The sequence below is a fragment of the Labrus bergylta genome, chromosome 3 (genome assembly GCF_963930695.1).
Source record: "Labrus bergylta chromosome 3, fLabBer1.1, whole genome shotgun sequence".
Lineage (NCBI taxonomy): Eukaryota > Metazoa > Chordata > Actinopteri > Labriformes > Labridae > Labrus > Labrus bergylta.
The window spans coordinates 18,368,898-18,386,632 of record NC_089197.1 but is presented as its reverse complement, the minus strand read 5'-3'; the positions used below and the strand labels follow the sequence as shown (position 1 = coordinate 18,386,632).

At 38.5% G+C, this 17,735-nt stretch overlaps 2 protein-coding genes and 1 pseudogene across 2 annotated transcripts in view; 2 read left to right on the top strand and 1 right to left on the bottom strand.

Annotated features, from left to right (window-relative positions):
* The window catches only part of LOC109998130 (ephrin type-A receptor 6-like), a 50,937-nt gene extending 41,820 nt beyond the window's left edge, over positions 1-9,117 (top strand). Inside the window, exons 11-20 of the mRNA XM_020652870.2 lie at positions 498-603; positions 2,231-2,301; positions 5,065-5,190; positions 5,982-6,167; positions 6,258-6,319; positions 6,414-6,623; positions 6,723-6,872; positions 6,977-7,170; positions 7,957-8,106; positions 8,342-9,117. Coding sequence (XP_020508526.2) covers positions 498-603; positions 2,231-2,301; positions 5,065-5,190; positions 5,982-6,167; positions 6,258-6,319; positions 6,414-6,623; positions 6,723-6,872; positions 6,977-7,170; positions 7,957-8,106; positions 8,342-8,456 — 1,370 coding nt within the window. The 3' untranslated portion in view covers positions 8,457-9,117. The remainder of the gene's footprint in view (positions 1-497; positions 604-2,230; positions 2,302-5,064; positions 5,191-5,981; positions 6,168-6,257; positions 6,320-6,413; positions 6,624-6,722; positions 6,873-6,976; positions 7,171-7,956; positions 8,107-8,341) is intronic.
* LOC114921235 (U2 spliceosomal RNA) lies at positions 3,086-3,229 on the bottom strand (annotated as a pseudogene).
* Positions 9,118-10,130: 1,013 nt separating the features above from the next.
* arl6 (ADP-ribosylation factor-like 6) lies at positions 10,131-17,418 on the top strand. Its single transcript, XM_020652876.3, has 8 exons — positions 10,131-10,303; positions 11,182-11,335; positions 11,521-11,582; positions 11,754-11,822; positions 11,907-12,001; positions 12,247-12,376; positions 13,801-13,856; positions 14,515-17,418. The coding sequence occupies exons 2-8, from the start codon at positions 11,216-11,218 to the stop codon at positions 14,538-14,540; spliced, it is 558 nt and encodes a 185-aa protein (XP_020508532.2). The 5' UTR covers positions 10,131-10,303; positions 11,182-11,215; the 3' UTR covers positions 14,541-17,418.
* The last annotated feature ends 317 nt before the right edge of the window (positions 17,419-17,735 follow it).

Below are 17,735 nucleotides of genomic sequence, written 5' to 3'. Positions count from 1 at the left end.
AATAATAATAAATGAATTCTAAAAAAAACTGTGAATAAGGAAAAGAAGATATCATTTTAAGTGGATGTATGAGCAGTTGTCAAGTAACTATTTTTGTCAGTGTTCATTATGAGATACGTCAGTCTGAATAGGAATAACAACACAGGTATCTCTACCTGTTTTATGATTAATTTATAGCACGGTCTGCTTTAGGCCCTCAAATTGGAACAGAAGCTTTTTGAAGTGAGCTAGTTATACGATTTAAGTTTGTTCAATTGCATAGTTTTTATAGCTGCATAGTTATTTATAGATATTATTTTGTACGTTTTTTTTTTAAATATTCATTATGCATTTCTTATGTTCAGTACAATATAAAATGAAACAGCTTTTACCTCCATGCAGCAGAGTGCCTGTTCTTTGGTTTGTGTTCTGGGAGAAAGTGAGAAAGATGCTGATATGAACGGTTACTGACCTGTCCTCTCTCTGTTTTGTGTTTGTTTTGTTTTCCATTTCCTCAGATCCAGATATCGCTGATCAGGGTCAAGTTCTGGTGGTCGTCACAGCATCTGTAGGAGGCTTCTCCCTGTTGGTCATCCTCACCCTGTTCCTCCTCATCACTGGACGGTAAGACACTCCCTGTTTCACACACACGCGCACACACACACACACACACACACACACACACACACACACACACACACACACACACACACACACACACACACACACACACACACACACACACACGCACGCACACTTCTGTGCTTCTCCTCTCATAATCTCCAGAGTCATGCTACAACCAGAAGTCTGTTAATGGACTCTCTTTTGCCACCAAGCAGACACTCTTATTTTCCAAATGGCTGGAGCAATTTTCTGCCTAATTACTCAGCATGTAATGCATGTACCAGCAGTTTGCTCCATTCCATTAACCTCCACAGGTTGGCTCAGACTGTTGTCTTCAGTCTGCCTCTAGTTCACAGGCTTTTACACTCGGTGGCACTTATTAATAAACTATGAATAATGGCCCAATTGCGAGATACTTTGGTCGGGATTTTTGTAAAATTGTGATTCAAGCTGAAGTAATAGTCTTTAATCACACAATTTGCTAACATCTGAAAACAACTGGACTAAGGAATGGGAGGAGTGTCTTACATACCTGCTGATTTGTGGACTACTGATCTGAAGCCTCCACTTTAGCATGTTGGGCTTTGCCATCTTGTTTTTTTTTTCTTTCTGGAAGCTAAGGTACTAAATGAAGATGAAAACTTGGAGCAGTTATACCTAAAGCTGCTACATTTACTGTCTTCCGAAAGATGTTAACAAACATGCATGGACAGTTTGTAATTTGCCTCCTTGAGGGTCACAAATGCCCACTTGGACCCAAGGCTAAAATGTTTGACATCTTATCAAGTTAATTATATTTACAAGTTCAGCAACACCTAGAGGGAATTCAAACCTGGGTGAGTATTATTATTCTGTTAAACTGTTCAGATCACCTCTCTAATGAGTGATTATCTTTCTACCCCTCACGTACCTCACAGTCCTATCCATGGTTAGGCTGTTTTTCTTTGTGAACACTGATAAATGTAAACTGTAACTTGACTAGACAAGGAGGCAACAATTATGGTTTTAAACTGACTTTTTACATGACTAAATGCTTCAAAAGTTAAAAGTGGCAAAGTGGCACATTTTAATCCCGTAATGACATTTTCAAAGGGCAACCTTTCTCTGAATTTATTTTTTTTCCCAAGGAGGATGCAAATGTTCTTTCTGTTAAATACATGTCTTTGATTGCTACTTCTGTCCTGTCTCTCCCTCTTTGGAGACTGAGCCTTGAAAGCCTTGAATTTGTGGGAGTCTGAATAGGATACATGTGGGGAGATGGGAGAAAATAAAAAGAAGTGCATAAAGGCAAGAACAAAAATTGCTCTGAAGAATTGGTAATAGAAGAAGGGGAAATGGCTGTCTTCTTTCCACCAGAGGACTCTTTACAGAGCAAAAGATTGATGAGGAGGCATTACAGGGAAAAGCTTCTTTTTAGGCAGTTTTTGCTGTCAGAATAAATGTGCACTCTTCAACCTTTTGTCATGGGGGCAGTAAATCTGTTGGACGTCACACTTTCTTTTCCCACTGATAAGGTCAACTAAATCAATATTTCTTCAGCACCAATACCACAAGAGAAAAGACTGAGGTGAATGGGTGTGTGATGAAGGTGATTCTTACACTTTAACAAACTGCTTCACCTGTGCAGGTGTCAGGGATATATTAAAGCCAGGATGAAGTCAGAGGAGAAGAGGAGGACTCGCTTCCACAGCGGACACGGTACAGAATGAAATGGTTTTTAATTGTGTTTATTTAGCTACTTATCAATTGCAGGATTTTTTTTTACTCTGGTATTCATGCAATAATCATGTAGTGCAACGGATCTGGTATGGACATAAGTAATGAAATAGTCACCGTTTGCCTGTGGGTTGCAAGTATGGAGGTTTTGTCATATGGTTTATTTGATAGGGACTGATACAATATACATAGACAAACTGAAAACAGCAATCTAATGCATGAATCATAGTGTTTATAGTGGGTGCTAATATGCTACACTTGTCCCTTTTATGTTGAAAAGGATTTGTGTCATTACTTCTTCCTGCAAAAAAATAGATTTTTTTGTTAGCTACATACACTGACATGGTGGATGGATTGGATTGGAGGTTTATTATAGTCAACTATCTGGAAGGAGCAAGAAAAGGTTTATATTTAGGGGAAAAAAATTAAAATCAACAAATTTTTAACTAATGTTAACAAAATTCTGACCAAAGCTAAAAAGGCATGTAGAGTTCCTTCAGACAGAAAATCAAAGTATTTAACATGATTTGGTTTTCATTATGCTACATTATAATATCAAAAGCAAAATAGGCAGTCAGCAGGTAACGTTTCACATTTTCATTTTTTATTGGACCAATGACAGTCTCCAAAACATGGTTTAGTTTGAGGTATAGTTTCATTCATCTCATGTTGAAGGTATAATTAAAAAACATAACCGTTATGATTTGTCTTACCTCGAGCTGCAGGTGAGCAGTTATGAGGTAGGCCATTTGTCAGAATTACACTGATTGGCTATTTCTGTGCTAAATCTCGATGAGTCTCTTCCAGCCTTCCAACTCTTTCCCTGTTTTATACGGCCTTGGATATATTGTAACAAACTGATAACAACAGATACTACACTTGATCTTAGCCAAAAGGCAGAAAAAGGTATCGGCTGTACTATTTTAAGGATCACATAAGTGTCCCAGGTATGGTGCTGCAATTACAGATTAAAAAAAAATCACAGTTATTGACCCCCACTACACAGGCAGGGTATCTTTCTTAGGGAACTAAAGGGTGTCCTGTAATTTCCTAAAACATATCAGTGAGAGCTCTAGTGGGATTTGATCTGAGGCCTGCAGACGCACAAGTGAGCCTCCTGAGACTAATCTCACCATCCTGTTGCGTGATTTGGGCATTTGAGAATGATCCAGAAGGGAACATGAAGGGCTACAGGTAGAAGAAAAAAAAATAACATGCAGGCAGTACCTTAACACACACACTTTGTGTGTGCCCTACTATTGTTTCAGTGGCTGTCTTTATGCTGTCTTCTGTGGCTTTTTCCTCAAGTGTTAAGAAAGTTGGATAGAGTTTTGCCGCAGAATTGTTTGGTCTATTATTTTATTTTAATTTTGCACATCAGAATTGTGACCTACAGCACACGACAAATGCTGATTAAAGCCTTGCTGATAAAGTTGCGCATTTGTAAGCCTTTCCTTACATATTATAAAGTTTATTTGAAGTTTAATCCACGCCTGCAGTCTTTTCTTGTTTATTATTTGCTGTGGAGGCAACGTGCAAGCAGGGGATGCCAGCAGGCTCAACAAACAGGTAGAAATGGTTTGTACTATTACAGCGCTGAGCGTAGACACCCTGGAGACAGAGGTAGAGTGTAAGACTCCAAACTGGAATCTTTTCTCAGACGAAGCCTTCAACCCTCTGCAACATGAGCTGACACAGCTATAAAGTACATTAAGTCCCCAGCTCATCTGCTCGAGGTGTACCAGGGGGTTCTTCAACTTATCATTTGTGCCAGTCATCGTGCACAGCGCTCACTGCTGAAACGTCCCTATAGCCTCAGCCAGCTGAATACTGTCTGCCTGCTATGTCTTTTTGCACGCTGCTCTGGGCCATTTTTTATTTTATTTTTTTTTATCCTTTTTTTTTCTACATCTCTTGAAAAAAAAAAAACAGAAAATCTTTACAGTGTAATGGAAGCTCAATGCATTAATTATGGCCTCATGCTGTTAAGGCAAGAATCAACCCCTCTAGCACTATCTTTAAAAAAAAAAACTGGAACACTATATGCTCCGATATAACAGAGTTTACTGCAGGGCTGTAGTCCAAAGATAACATAACACTTTATGTAAGGAAAATGTTCAAATCAAAGTTTAATTCTGCACTTGCATTTACAATTAAGAAAATGACAACAATGTGGTTCATAAAAAAACAAGACAATGACTTCGCCTGTTATGCATGTTGTAAAGTTGTAAAGAGATAAAAGCTTATTTGATTCAAAATAAGCCGAGTTTTAGAGGAGCATTTCAAGGACTCAGATGAAGGAGACTGTTGTTCAAAGCTGCAACTCAAATATACGTTAGGTTTTTGGCAACACTCTTATATTGTGTTGCACTGGTTCTCTTTTAATGCCATCTCTAGTAAAAGGAATGGGAACTCTGATAGGATATTATGCATGTGATATTCAAATTTTTTTACATTAATATTCATTTTTCTATCTTAGAACTCTAAAAAAACACCATATTTTCATTGATATTATACTGTTAGTGTAGCCAACAGAGATACGAAAAGCGTCTTTGAAGTTTTACAGTGTCACTGGACATTTCTATAGATATCTGTGTCTTTATCTGTCTTCACCCTGTTACTTCTATCATGTCCTTACATATTGTATTGCTGCAGTGCAACCGTGTGGGCATTTCAAAGTTTCATGCTCCAAATATTGTAAGATCATACTGTATACTAACTGTTGTTGTTTTTCTTCTCTTTCAGTCCCGTTCTCTGGGATAAAGACGTATGTGGATCCAGACACTTATGAAGACCCCACTCAGGCTGTGGAGGAATTTGCCAAAGAGATAGAGCCCTCATACATTTGCATTGAGAGGGTGATTGGTGCAGGTAAAATAGAAACATGCATGTGGACACTGGATGTATAGACATGTATTTACTTCTGTTGTTTGCTGCACATGTTTTTTTTCCTGTTTTTACAAAAGGAGAAACATCGGTGTTACTTGTGTGCAAGCCGAGTAAGCAGAAGTTTTTACAATGCATGACTAGCAGGCAGACAAGATTTTCAAAGCACAATCTAGGTATTATTCTCTGTATTAATAGCTGGGATTACACAGGGATATTGAAGTGTCCTAGTGACGGATGTCTAGCACTTGTTACGGGGAAGTGAGCACATTTTATGTTGAGTAACATTTTTTATTTTATGAGAAATGTTAAACCTCATAAAGTGCAGATTTTAAACGTTTATAGCATCTCTTAGCAAGCTGATTTAAAAGTAATTTATTGTATTGTGCCTCAAAGGGACAAAGTCAGTGCTGACACCAGTGAATAATTGTGTTTGATGGTTCATTAAATTGAACAGCTTGTGTCTGCTATTTAAACCGTCGAGGAATTATGAAGGTGCCTCTCAGATATCTACTACCTGTATCGTCGACTCCACCCTGTGGAGACTGTTTGTGTTGCAGGGGCAAGGCAGCAAGCCATGTAACACCACTGTGCCCATAGTTATCTGTTGTTTGATTTGATTTAACAAATGTCAAACACACCTTATATTCTTTATGAATTAGCACTTCCTCAAGAACAGGGAGCATTATGATACAGTAGATATAAACTACTTGGGATAAGTCGCTAGAAATATATAAAAGATAAGGTTTTTTTTGTTGTTTTTTTTTTTTACACAGGTGAATTTGGAGAAGTGTGTAGTGGTCGGTTGCGTATACCAGGAAGGATGGATATCGCTGTGGCAATAAAGACACTTAAAGGTGGCTACATGGACCAGCAGAGGAGAGACTTCTTGCGTGAGGCTTCAATCATGGGACAGTTTAACAACCCCAACATCATCAGGCTGGAGGGAGTGGTCACAAAAAGTAAGCTCTAAACATGTCTTTGTCTTTATGTGTTTGTTTATAGACTCTTTTTTTTTTCCATTTAAAACATGCACTTAATCATTTCCTCAGGCAGACCGGTCATGATAGTGGTTGAGTACATGGAGAATGGAGCGCTGGATTCTTTCCTCCGGGTAAGACATGTGCATGTTCCCATTACTACACCTGTATTCTTCTGTGATTCGTTTCTCTCATCTATCCTATATGTCTTCCCTCTTTGACATGCAGACACGTGATGGTCAGTTCACAGTCCTTCAGCTGGTCGGCATGCTGCGCGGCATTGCAGTGGGCATGACCTACCTCTCAGAGATGGGATACATTCACAGAGACTTAGCTGCTCGCAACATCTTGGTAGACGAGAACCTGGTTTGTAAGGTGTCTGATTTTGGCATGTCCAGGATCCTTGAAGATGACAGTGAAGCAGCCTACACTGCTACCGTGAGTTTAGATCTGACTGTCACTGCAGGATCACAGAGTTATTGAAGTCACAAATGTTGAATATCGCTAATCCTCTTCTATGTTACTGTTTTGTGTCAGGGAGGAAAGATACCTATACGCTGGACAGCACCAGAGGCCATCGCTTATGGCAAATTCTCTTCATCTAGTGATGTTTGGAGCTATGGTATTGTCATGTGGGAAGTGATGTCATATGGGGAGAGGCCCTACTGGGAGATGTCCAATCAAGATGTAAGCCGCTGATCACATTAAACTCTTTAACACTAAAGCATGCTCAGCATAGACGCATTAAATGTTTTTGTTATTTGTTTTTAACCTGCTGATGTCCATCTCAGGTGATTTTATCCATTGAAGAAGGCTACCGTCTTCCTGCACCCATGGGCTGCCCTGTCACCCTGCACCAGCTGATGTTGCACTGCTGGCAGAAAGAGTTTGGCCAGCGTCCACACTTCAACAACGTGCTCTCTTTCCTGGATAAACTCATCATCAATCCCAGCAACCTGCTCACTCTGGTCAATGATATGCAGAGGTAAAGTATCACTGGAAAAGGATCCAACTGGTTGTTTTTGTGGTTGACTGAAAACTTTACAATACTACAGGACCTGGGTTCAGATCCCGGACGAGCCCCCAATTTGACATGACCGGCTCAAAGGCCATACCAAATAAATGGAGAGATTTCAAAATAACTCCTAATTATGCTGATTTATTTACAAAAATTAAATTGCAAAAGGGATGAGGTTTGGGTGTCAGTAGAATCAGAAGTTTAATTGAGTGGGTGTGTGAAAAGTCTATTGTGCATGTGTTGGATGGAAAAGGAAGATGAAGTAACAAGTCACATGCAGAAAGTCTCCCTCGGCGGCAGCTTTATAATGACTGTGCTCATTGGGCCCAATTGATCTCAGTCTGGCTGATTGGACGGCCACACCTTCCAATTACATGTACCTGCAACACAAAAGAGATTTTTATTTCCTACTCAACTGGCAGCTATTGCTTTTAGTGTCTGTAGTGTGTGATGAGGCAAGGCAGGTTTATCTACACAGCAGACACAGACACAAGTAAATTCAAAGTTTATAGAAGCACAAAAGGACATTAAGTGTTAGACAGTAGGGACACTTACATTTCAATGCTCTGTACTATACCAGGGGATGATAATAATAGTCAATTAAGCTGAATTAATTAGCTCTGCAGGTGTCTGCATCCTCATTTTCATACCAAACTAGAAAAATTAAATCATTTTTCTTTGCAGTTTTTTTCAAATATTTTCTATTCAACTCAGCATTATGCCAACCTTATCCCTAACTTTCTGTTTTCACAGTTTCCCCGACTCCCCAGAAGACTTGCCAGACTATCCTCTCTTCATCTCTATCGGCGACTGGCTTGACTCCATCAAAATGAGCCAGTATAAGAACAACTTCCTTGCAGCAGGATACACAACCCTGGATTCCATTTCAACCATGAGCATAGAGTGAGTGAATCCAAATTAAACTGAGTGCAGCTACAGCTTCAAACAGCAAAATAAAAGGACACAAAGTAGCATCAAAGGATGAGAAAAAATTGTATTTAAATTGATACCTCTATAAAGCTTTGTCAAGAAACATGAGCACAGTTTGTGTTTATCATGTACTGTAGCAGTCTTTTTTAGATATGATGGTGCACTATTTTTCATTTGAAATATTTATCTTTTTTTTTTTTCCTGTCAGCGACATCCGCCGTATCGGGATCTGTTTGATCGGTCACCAGAGGAGAATCATAAGCAGCATACAGTCGCTCCGCCTGCAGCTTCACCACATTCAACAGAGTGGCTTTCAAGTGTGAGAGCACGGCACAAAGACAGACTGTGAGCACACAATGACCAGGAAACAAACCAGAGTTTCTTGGCATCAACATTCAACTAATTGCACAAACACCAGACTGTTAGGTGTAGCAGGAAACCCACAGGCTGCTCGTGTGAGAGTGGTCAGCCCGCGAGGCCACATGTGGTCTGGCTCATATGCACTCATCTCAATCATCTTATGGATCATTATCATCAATACAGCCTCCACAACAACCAACCTCTGTCAGCGTTGGCCGAATGCGGTCTCTTTATTATCTCAGCAAATACTAGCATTCACTTGAATTTAGGACTTCTTTTCTCTAGTGTCTGTTCAAGTGTTCACCAATACCTCTTCTCTTTCCAAGTGACAATCCAACAGTTTTTGACTTTGAATGGTCTCAAGTCTGTTACCTCAAGGCCAGAGAAGATGTGGATATGATATAGAAGGTATGGTATTAAGAAAACAATGTTCCAGTAATAAAGATTGACAGAATGGTATATACAATCATGTTTTTTGGACTGAAGACCGCTGAATGTCAAAAGATTTTATAGAAATGTACATTCTATCCTCATGATAATGCAGTATGTCTTGTACAAAAAGTCTTGTGAAAGTTGTATGTTTTATTCAGTATGTTTGTTCCTTAATAAACAACCCTATTTTAATACTTTGTTTTCACTCAGACTTTAAACCACCGCCCCAAAGACATCATCGTTCTCTCTTCAAAGCGAACTGTTAATTCCACATTGCACATGCACATTAACACACAAGCAAACACTCAATCAATCAATCAATTTTTATTTGTATAGCGTCAACTCATAACAAGTGTTATCTCGAGACACTTTACAAAAAGCAGGTAAAATACCTTACTCTTTGTCTGTTAACATTACAAAAGAGCAGGTAAAAAGACCTTACTCATTGTTATGTTACAAAAAGCAGGTAAAAGACCTTACTTATTGCTATATTACAAAAAGCAGGTAAAAGACCTTACTTATTGCTATATTACAAAGACCCGGCCTATCCATCATGAGCACTTTAGCAAAGCAGCAAAAGTTACAGTGGTAAGAAAAAACTGCCTTATTAAAAAGGCTCATGACGAAACAGCCTTCACAGGCCTAGACTGCGCCGGGCTTGGAAAGGGATAGGGGGAGAGATGGGATGACAAGGTTTCCATGGTTGCATCTCGTGTTCTCTCTCAAACACACACATGCTCAAGAACAATGCGCTCTTAATTGTCACTCAAGAGACTAACACGTTTTCTGGACATGAAGAATTGTCAGGTGAGTTTGTCAATCAGGTGCTCAAGGAAGGTTGCAGATGAAAAAAAGCGAAAAGACAATGACAAAATACAGCTTACACACATTTTTTTTTTATGTAAACAAGAGGTCTCACATTGTATACCAACAGGTCTTCAGGTTTTTCATTTCAATTTAACACATTTACAATTGACTTTCATTGTCATTAGAGCTTTATTTTACCAAAAAAATGTTTGCATTTTTCATGGGCAGATAAGTTATACATTTTTAATACTGCACACTACAATAATTGATGTGAGACTCAACTGTGCTGCACGTCAACTATAACACGTTTATGGTTAATGAAACACTACAGCCACATTGCCCTTCTGAGGCTGCAGTGTCCTTGTATGGCCTGCAGGTGTCAGTCTTGAGCCGAAACGCTGGTCTCCCAGCAACACCGTGTAAATAACAAGCTGCTCCTCTGTAGTGTTGGCTAGTGAGCATGAGAGAGAGGAGGAGAAATGAATGAAACATTAGTTTGACTCTGGGTTTTTTTTTTTGAGCTAGCTTATCAAAGAGTTGAGGGTAAGAAAGATCCCACGGCTATTTACAGGTAAGGCCCACCTCTACCGAAACTGTCTGTGTTAATACAAGAGGGACGATAACTAGCTGTAACCTCGGAAGCTAACGTGGTAGCTTCAAATATCGCGTTAAAACGTCAAGCTAAGCAATGTGGCTTTTGACTTGTAGTCCCATATCTATCGCTGCTTTGAAATATAAATGCAAAAGGAAGTGAATACGAGAGAGAGAGAGAGCATATACACTTAGCAACTTGACGTAATTAGTAGCTAAAGGTTAGCCCAGGTTAGCAGGCTAACAACAAGAGATTAACTATATAGCTGTACGCGAGTGTTAATTACTCGAGAACCCACTAAGAGCCCACTAAGCATGTTACCTTGAGCTACATTTAGCAAATAAAAGTCGACATAATGCCATTTGTGTAGAGCTGCGACGAGCTTTGTGAAGATAATAAACACAATCGTCCCCTCTGACGTGTTGTGCTTGGGGTGTAAGGTGAAAAGTAGGGATGGGTGGGTGATGATTAAAGTCAGATAATGTGAATTACAAGAGAACTAGTGGAGCCTCAGCCAAGTCTGGTGCCTTTTTCACGAGAGGAGGGAAGTCAGTTCACTGAAGCGAGTAACCATTATATCGTGGAAGTAGCTAAATCATCAGTTGTGTGGAAGAAAGACTTGGTTTGTCTCATGAGAATAGAGTTTAAAAAGCTTAGTTAGAAGAAGTTAATGTCAGGGATGGAGCCGTGTTGGGTGCATGTTCTCTGTTGATCTCACGTAGAAGTCATATCAGACTGATTTTTGAACCCAGAGGAAGTGCAAAACCCATGCTTGGTAGAGTTTATGACCTGTCCAACAACTGAGAAAGCCTTCGAGAGATGCTGTCATCTAACCATGCATGTCTGTTTTCTTGTAGGTCAGACTGGCTGCTGATGGTTGTTGGCAATTAAATGGGGCTTTTTGACAAGTTGGCAGGATGGCTGGGGTTGAAGAAAGGGGTGAATGTGCTGTGTCTTGGTCTGGACAACAGTGGAAAAACTACAATTATCAACCAACTCAAGCCCTCTAATGTAAGTCTATTAAAGTCTCTCTACAGAGTTGCTGTGACTGATCGAAGTCAGATAGCGTTATTTAGTCATAGCTTAGTCATAACCAATGTCAAACATGTTGATTTATTTGCAAAGGTAGTCACAATATTAATGACTCGACTTTTTCATTTCTTTATCATTTTCAACATATTGTATTTGTTTTACAGGCCCAGGCACAAGACATCGTTCCAACTATTGGCTTCAGCATAGAGAAGTTCAAGACTTCCAGGTAGTTGTTCATTATAAAACAACAAGTTTATGGGCATTTTATAACACTTGTGAAACATTTTTTTTAAGAGTATGAGTGTAATTTTAAAGCAGGTTTGATAAACTATGCTGTGTTTTTCTCCTACTCAGTATACTCTGGATGAGAGCATTAAAGACTTTACTTTTCTTGTAGTCTTTCCTTCACAGTGTTTGACATGTCTGGTCAAGGCAGATACAGAAACCTTTGGGAACACTACTACAAGTGAGTGCACCATTTCCATTAAAACACACGTCATATTTGCCACAATATACATGATCATTTCTGCAATCTTTTTATGTTTCTCAGGGAAGGCCAGGCAATCATATTTGTCATTGACAGTGCTGACAAACTGAGGATGGTGGTGGCCAAAGAAGAACTGGACACATTACTAAACCATCCTGGTATGTACAAATACATTAAACATTAAACATGAGTCTTGATTTAAGTTTGAATTTCTTCCCCATTTACTGTTTTGCTGCTGTATCTCTTTCTGACTGAAGTATTTCTTTTTTGCAATAGACTAATTTCATTTTTATTTTTCAGATATATCTGTGCTCTGATGATTGTCTCTCATCAGTGGATACGATGGGTATTACTTATTTATCAAACTCAGTTACTGAACTCATCCATCTCCCTCTCTCTACAGATATTAAACACAGGAGGATTCCCATCCTGTTCTTTGCCAACAAGATGGATGTCAGGGATGCTTTGTCTTCAGTCAAAGTCTCACAGCTGCTCTGCTTGGACAACATCAAAGACAAACCCTGGCACATCTGGTATGAACGAAAACTGCACTTGCTTGCTTTAAGTAGCTACAGTATGAGGAAGTTAAATGTATAATGTGAGGGTATTGGCTGACAATTTGTGGACATTGTAAGTCTTAACTCTTGTTGATCTTATTCTGTAACTGCGTGCATAGTATTCTGACAAGGTCAAAACACTCCAGCAACACTTGTAGTATGAAGACCATTTTTATTAACTTTATTAGACCGGCGTGTTTCATCAGGGTCATGGCCTGAACCACGTAGAGAAGCTATGGGGTATTGTCAAGAGGAAAATAAGAGACCAATACAAAGGAGCTAAAGGCTGCTATCAAGGATCAGAAGTACAGTGTTAACTTTCCACGGTCAGTGATTTGGGGTGCCATGTTATCTGCTGGTGTTGACCCACTGTGTTTTATCCAGTTCAGAGTCAACGTAGCGGTCCACCAGGAGATTTTAGAGCACTTCATACATCTGTCCACTGACAAGCTTTATGGAGATGCTGATTAACTTTTGAAGTTTTGTCACCTGCCCACAATCCCAAAACTACCAGTAACTGGTTTTCTGACCATGGTATCACTGTACTTGATTGGCCAGCCAAGTCACCTGACCTGAACCCCACAAAGAATCTATGGAGTGTTGTCAAGAAGAAGAGAGAGACAGTAGACCAAACAATATAGACCAGCTGAAGGACGATATCACAGCAACCTGAGCTTCCATAACGCCTCAGCAGTGCCACAGGCTGATTGCCTTCATGCCAAGCTTCACTGATCAGTTATTAGTGCAAAAGGACCCCACTAAATATTAATTGTCTAAATGGACATGCTTTCAGAAAACTTGACAATTCAGTATTATAATTTTTCTTTTTCTTGGTCTTGTGTAATATTTTAACAATTTGAGGTCCTTGATTTTTTATTTTCTTGAGCTGTACTCATCAAGATTAAAACAAAACAAGGCCTGAAACATTTCACTTCATGTCAAATGAATCTAGAAAATATGAAAGTTTCACTTTTTGAATTAAATAACAAAATAAATGAACTTTTTCATAATATTCAAATTATATAAGCTGCACATGTATATATGGCAGGATGTGACAAAGCTCACTCATAAAGTTGTACTAACACTTTACAATAAGGATACATTCATTAACATTAGTTAAGGCATTATTAAGCCTTAACTAATGGTTACTAACAGTTAACTAATGTTTCTAGTAATCATTTGGTATTAATTAATACATTATTTAATCCTTATTAAGGACGCTATTGTATTAATTAATACTGTAGTTAACATGAACACCCTTAATAAATGATTACTAGACACATTTATTAACTGTTAGTAACCATTAGTTAAGGCCTAATAATGCCTTGACTAATGTTAATTCATGTACCCTTATTGTAAAGTGTTACCCCTTTTAAATAATCTGTGCTAATATGTTTCAGCGCCACAGACGCCCTGAAAGGAGAAGGTTTACAGGAAGGAGTCGACTGGTTACAAGGTATGAGATGAGAATGAATATGCATTAAATTGAGAGTGTGAGTGTAATTTTGTGTTCAGTTAACAATGCAGTCTTTGTTCACCCCCCCCCCACCCCCCATCATCATCATCTTGTTTTCTTTTTGTTATGTTCATTCACATCCTTCCATAGAACAAATTATGCAGTGAGTACTGGGTGTTTTGTGAGTGCTATTTATTGTGTTTCTGTGTTGTAGTAGAGGACTGTCAAGAATGTCTCTGTGCTAGATAAACACTGTGAAGCTATTAAGAAGCTCAGGCTTTCAGATACACAAACAGTCTGTGATCAGAAACAGTCCTTCCCTAGAAACTCTTTGTTGCTTTAGCTTCCCTGTTAGCTATTTGGCTTCCCAATGCATCTCATTTAAATCGAAGATGCCTCAAGAAAGCTGTTACTGATTTCTGATATGAAGTTCTTAAAGGTATACTTTACCTAAAGTCTGTACCTTTAATATCAGAAGCTTAAATTTAAAGGATTAAAGATGGCTGTGTTGTCAAGAACCTTAGTAGTGGTTAGGCTGAAATTTACAGCATTTAGATTGTAGATCACTTCCCAACCTGTTCCTGCATCTTTATCCAGTACCAACTGCTCAATTATTTCTTTCCACAATGGTTAACTGCATTCCTTGTGTTTTTTCCAGATCAAATAAAGACGATGAGAACGTGAGGGCATGAGGTCGAACACATCAGAAGAAGAAGACAGATCCTCTAGAGGGTTTTATGAAAGTCAACTGGACCCTGTTTCCAGAGGTACCATAGGGAAAGTCATGTTTTTAATGCAGTGTCTGGGTGGTTCTTGGATAAGGGTGGTTCACCCAAATATGAGGGTGTAATTCCATTCTCTGGTACCAGTTTTGCCAATAAAATCCATCAAACAATAGTGCTAAGTCAATAAGAAACCAATTGGAAACAAATCCGTACTTTTCAATAAAAGCATTATGAGTTAACCTGATGAACACAGCTCTCCCAATGCAGTCAAATGTGTAGATCATTATTTTATCCATTTATTTTATTACTCCCAGTTCTCAATATCTATGTGCAACAGGTGCTGACTTTATTTTTAAGGGAGCATAAAATACATTTTGTTGGGCGGTGTGATACTCTGCATGCTTTAGCCCTCAGACAATCTGTGTGTCAGCTTCTCTGAAGAGACAGCATGTAAACTCAAGGTCTTTTCCCCTTCATCTTCAGCTTACAAATATAAACATTAAATATGTTTTAAGCCTTTTGTGCTAGGATCATTATTCATCTCTTAAAAGCGTTGATCTTCAATTGTATGGCAACACCACATCAATTCGCATGAATACATCTATTAACATTTGCTGCCAAAGTCTCTGCCTCTCCCAAGCCTTTTAGCATCAGACAGCTTTCTTTTAAAAACATTTTGGAAATAATGTCAAGTAGACAGAATCTGAATGTAATGAGGAAATACAAACAAAACGACCTGCAAGATATGTCCTTTTAAAGCCATGTCAAACTCGTGCCAGACAACTCAACTTTTTCCCTCTTTTTTGGATGTCTTTTTTTAGTGTGTTAATATAAATTATTAGAGGTTTGAAGCAACACAGCAAGTTTGTTTAGAAAAAACTTGACTCTGCTCCAGTCAAAGGCGGCCCTATGAGGTCAACAATTACCAACAAACTGACCCAGTAAAATAACATAACACAATTTTTAAAAGGTCAAAACCAAGTGATTCATTTTAAGGCGCACACATACAGAACTATTTCACAGGGTTAGGGTTAGTCATCAATTAAGACTGAATTAACAAAACACACAAACATAACAGAGGAACAAATTCCCTGTCTGAAAGGCTTGAAATAGTAGTCACAAGCTCACATGCTTCTGATTGACAAACCAGTGGATCATCCTGGGAAGAGATGAGAAAACACAACAGAAAGGGGAAACTTACAACCATAACACATTCCACACATTTACATCTAAAGTGAAGCTAAGTTATAGAATCATTTTACCGTCACATTAGAAAGAATCCCTTTATTTTCCCTCCTGCTCATACTTTATGTTGCTGTATTCCTGTTGTGTAGATGTCACTTTCTTTTGAGTGGCTGTGAATATTTAACAACAGATGATATTTTCTCCCTGAACCCACTATGTTTATTTTTGTAGATTTTGGAACTGGTGGCTAAGTGCACATGGCTAGCTTACTTTAAAATCAAAACTTCTCTTTACTAAACTTCATTTCAACTAGTGTTCTTATTTTTGCCTTATTTCATTTCTCAAAGAAAAAGTGATTCAGTGATTCAATGACACAATAGAAAGAAAAAAAAAACATCTACTCAGACTGCACGACCCTTTGATCCTCTTCTCCATTCACTGACTAAAAGCTTGCATTAAAAACCACTGCTGTGTAGATCAGAGTGTGTGGGCACGTTTGAGTGTTGTCGAGCAACCGTTTTTGTCAAGTTTCATATAAAACAAGCTTCGTAGGACAGAAAACATATTTCTGCTGTTTTTGACGTGTGTCATGAAGAACGACTGACAAACCTGCACAATCAGATTTTTTTATATCATATACGCTATGGAATCTATGTAGTATATTTACCATCTGTAAAATGATCTGTTAACTAAAAAAATCAACTATACCAGAAGAAAATAAAGTCTTTTAGTTCTCTAAAAAACTTATCAGTCTAGGTTTACTCATCTGTCCTAACACATGTAGTCCTGCTCACTTTCATCATTGGACAACACAGCAGATATACTTTAGGATGTTTGACTGACATTAGGGCCACAGTTTCTCTTTGACACAGGTTTTGTTCGTCATCGAAAATAATAACTGTTGAATTGTGCAAATGAACTGGACAAAGATCATGTGAGCGTTTGTGAATTTAGTTTAAGTCATGATTGAATGAAAAACCAAATCTTGTGTTTTCTGGCCATTTCAACAGATACAATCCAGAAAAAACTTCACAGATCTATAAGAAAAATATTTCATATATTTAAGTACTTAATCATTTTTTATATAGATGCAAGTTAAAAGTTCTGCTTTTTGTCGCTGTCGGGCAGTTTTCCAGTTACAACTCTTAAAACTGTGTACTATTATGGCTTGGCGAGGAGACATTTCCAGTGAGAGGTGGTACAGGAGTTTTTTTTTTTTTTGCCGACTCATACCAGTGTCCTCATGGACATTGTCATTTTTGTACTTACACTGAGGGAAGCCCTGGTCCAAAAGATTCTCATCCTACCCACAGTGGCTCTAAGGACACTACATTGATTTATGATATTTAGTCTGTTACTTACTGTAGGAATTTCAGAAGTGATTTAGTGGGAGAAGTTTCAACTCTGTTACCCTCCAGACATCTAACATCATATTTTCAAACAAAGAGGTCATTGTGAGATTAGGTTTTTATATCGCCTAGTCAACAAGGATCCTCTGAGCACAGGTTCACTTTAGTATCAGAGTGGTTGTAGGTTATTTTGTCAATCTGTACTTAATGAGCTGTATATCATTTGTTGAATACATTGTATGTGTTACATTTCAAAGAATAAAAAGTAAAGGCCCACTGGGGCTTTTATATAATATCTGTAAACTATCGTCTCTCTTTCTGCATGTGCGTGTGCGTGTGCGTGCGTGTGTGTGTGTGTGTCTCGCTCTCTCACAAACATCTTGAGCACTGCCAGCGACAGCTGCTCATTAAACCTCGAGTCCTTGGGCTCTGAATATAAACATTCATTTCTACAAGTTATGAGGACTCATATTTCAACACTTTGCAACTGGCTGTTTATTTTTCTTAACTGAGTGTGGTTATTCTGTTTACTTATGTGATCTATGACATTTTGGAGCAACATGTGTGTGTGTGGGTTTAATCATCAAGACACAAACACATACAGGCACACATGCAGTTTG

Bases quoted from the DNA above. Each gene is read 5' to 3' on its own strand.
- arl6 (XM_020652876.3), top strand. From the start codon at position 11,216: ATGGGGCTTTTTGACAAGTTGGCAGGATGGCTGGGGTTGAAGAAAGGG. The intron at 11,336-11,520 runs GTAAGTCTATTA...TTTGTTTTACAG, and splicing joins ACCAACTCAAGCCCTCTAAT to GCCCAGGCACAAGACATCGT. The intron at 12,377-13,800 runs GTATGAACGAAA...AATATGTTTCAG, and splicing joins GACAAACCCTGGCACATCTG to CGCCACAGACGCCCTGAAAG.